Below are 2460 nucleotides of genomic sequence, written 5' to 3' on the forward strand. Positions count from 1 at the left end.
TAGCTATTTCTCATGCAAATTACAAGTTGAAATATTAATATTTAGGTATGTTTAAAATATTCATCTTTTTCCAGTTTCTTTTAATATAGTTAATGTAGTTGCAAGATTTGAAATTACTTGGGTGACTATTTTTATTGGAGAGCTCTAGTCTAGCAGACCTTAAGGAAATGATGTTCCTATAGCCACAAGGTCAGCAATTCAAACCCACCAAATGTTACACAGGAGAGAGATAAGCCTTTCCGCTCCCATAAAGATTTACAGCCTCAGAAACCCACACAGGGTTGTTATGAGTCAGAACCGACTCTATGGCAGTGTCTTTGAGTTTTGGGGTTTGGGGTGGAAATGCAAATTCTCAGCAGTGTCAAACCAGAATGAACCAGTCAGAACAGTTTGTAGTTTAAACTGTAAACTTGGCATGATTTAAAGCTTATAAATGGAAATTTTTTAATGTTCCAGGAATGCCTCCAATTTTACAATTAGTAGGATAATGCATCTTAAATGAAAAATTAAGCCATTGGAAAAAAATTGTCAGAGACATAAAAGTATCTTTCAAGAAACAATTTTACAAAAGACCCCTAGATGGGGCTGTAACTTAACACATATGAAAGTAAGCATGTTGGGAAATTTACATAGATTGTTGGTTTACTGATGTGGCACAGTAGGATAAGCACTGGACAGCTAACTGAAGGGTGAGCAGTTCAAACCCATCAGCTGTTCCTCGGAAACTATATACAGGGTCACAATGAGTTGGAACCAATCAAATATCACTTAACTAGAACATATTATATAAGCATTTATTATTATTGTTAAATGCCACTGAGTCAGTTCCAACTCATAGCAACCCTTAACAGGGTTTTCAGTGAGGGATTAGTGAGCCTGAACCACCAACTTTGCATTTCAAACCAACTTTGCAGTCCAGCACATTAGTCCACAGCACCACCTGAACTCCACATACAAACATACTACTCATGTCAACTCAGAAAAAGTCCATTATAGTTATCTGTCTTCTACATTATCTGTCTTCTAAATAATACTCAATAGGCAGTGAGAACGGCAATGACAAATATGTACTCAGGTCTTTATTTTTGTTTTTGTTGAGGAGAACAGAGGTTGCCCGGGCAGTAAAAGAAAACTCAGCAGAGCTGCTATTTACCTGTGCCCAAAATGTTACCGCATCTTCTACATGACTTCCAACGACATCTTCAACTAGAACCAAATCACAGTGCAAAGAAAATCAGAAATTGATCATTATCACCTCACTATTATCCCCAGTAAGTTTTAGTATCAGTACCTTTATTATAAAGTGGATCTTCATCCATTTTGACAATTCCTGAAAAACTAAAACAATATATCTTTATTAGATTACAGCAATCATCTGATAACAGTGAATAATCAAGACTAAATCACTTATGTTAAAATTCCCACAAAAATCTTTTGTCATACATAAAATTATCAAATTTCAAACATCGTATTTTAAAAAACACAGTCCCCTAAACAAATTCCAACAAGATTTTACAACATTCTGGTCAATGATATTTAAAAATGTTTTGTACTTTACTTTTTGGCCAGTATCAGAGGAAGAATTAAAGACATATTGACACTACTTACTGCATTTAAAAACCATTATTTTTAAGCTATAACAAAAAACAGTAAGAATGAAGTTTTATGAACTTTTTTGACATTCACAGAGTTAATAGTTTCTTTCCTTAACTGAAAGATCATCTTAGGCTTTGGCATTGTAGTGTAATTTTCTTAAATAACTACTTTTTTATTATGTTGTATTTTACAATTTTATCATAAATTTCTCTGTAAGACACTGACTTAAACTTAGTAAAATGAATTTTTTTTTTTAGTGTTTACTTTGGATAGTCCTCCACGCATGTCTCTAAGAAGCTATTTGGAAACTAGGTTAATTTTGGAATCTTATTTTCCAAAAAGAAAAATGATTTTTGCAATGAGTATTAAGGAGCTAATGCCGTGCCCTCTTTCCGCATGCCTGGCTTGGCAAACGGTATTTCTATTGCTCCAGCTCTCTACATCATGACTACAATTTGTAATGATTGGGTACCAGCAGCTCCTTGACATTTATCCTACTAGAGTTTCAAGTTTAAATGACCCAGAATTTGCAGGAAGGAAAGACCAGCTATTTGTAGGCAGCTCTGGCCCTCGGCACGGTATTCACAGCCCCCTAGCTGTGGCGGGGGCGGGGGCACAAAGAGGCCCAAAAATGGGTCTGGGCCCAGCCTGGGAGACCCCATTGTAACCACTAACGAAAACACGACCCTCGAAGCTGCCACCATCGCACCAGCCATAAGGGCCAATACTGACCTTACACTTTCCGCCACCGAAGCTCTAGTGAAGCGGCCTCGACCCCACATATAGGCCGTCAGCCCTCGGCCCAACACTGCGACAAGCCCTTTGCCCTCTTGCTGCGCACGTGCAGAAGCTTTCCGCTGGCTC

At 37.5% G+C, this 2460-nt stretch overlaps 1 protein-coding gene across 2 annotated transcripts in view; it reads right to left on the reverse strand.

Annotated features, from left to right (window-relative positions):
* The window catches only part of STK31 (serine/threonine kinase 31), a 117488-nt gene extending 115110 nt beyond the window's left edge, over window positions 1–2378 (reverse strand). For both annotated transcript variants that reach the window (XM_006832210.1, XM_006832209.1), the window contains exons 1-3: window positions 2329–2378; window positions 1292–1338; window positions 1154–1206 (exon numbers count right to left, since the gene is read on the reverse strand). In XM_006832210.1, coding sequence (XP_006832273.1) covers window positions 1154–1206; window positions 1292–1338; window positions 2329–2378 — 150 coding nt within the window. The remainder of the gene's footprint in view (window positions 1–1153; window positions 1207–1291; window positions 1339–2328) is intronic.
* Between the last annotated feature and the right edge of the window lie 82 nt (window positions 2379–2460).

The sequence above is a fragment of the Chrysochloris asiatica genome, unplaced genomic scaffold (assembly GCF_000296735.1).
Source record: "Chrysochloris asiatica unplaced genomic scaffold, ChrAsi1.0 scaffold00006, whole genome shotgun sequence".
In the NCBI taxonomy this organism is placed as follows: Eukaryota; Metazoa; Chordata; class Mammalia; order Afrosoricida; family Chrysochloridae; genus Chrysochloris; species Chrysochloris asiatica.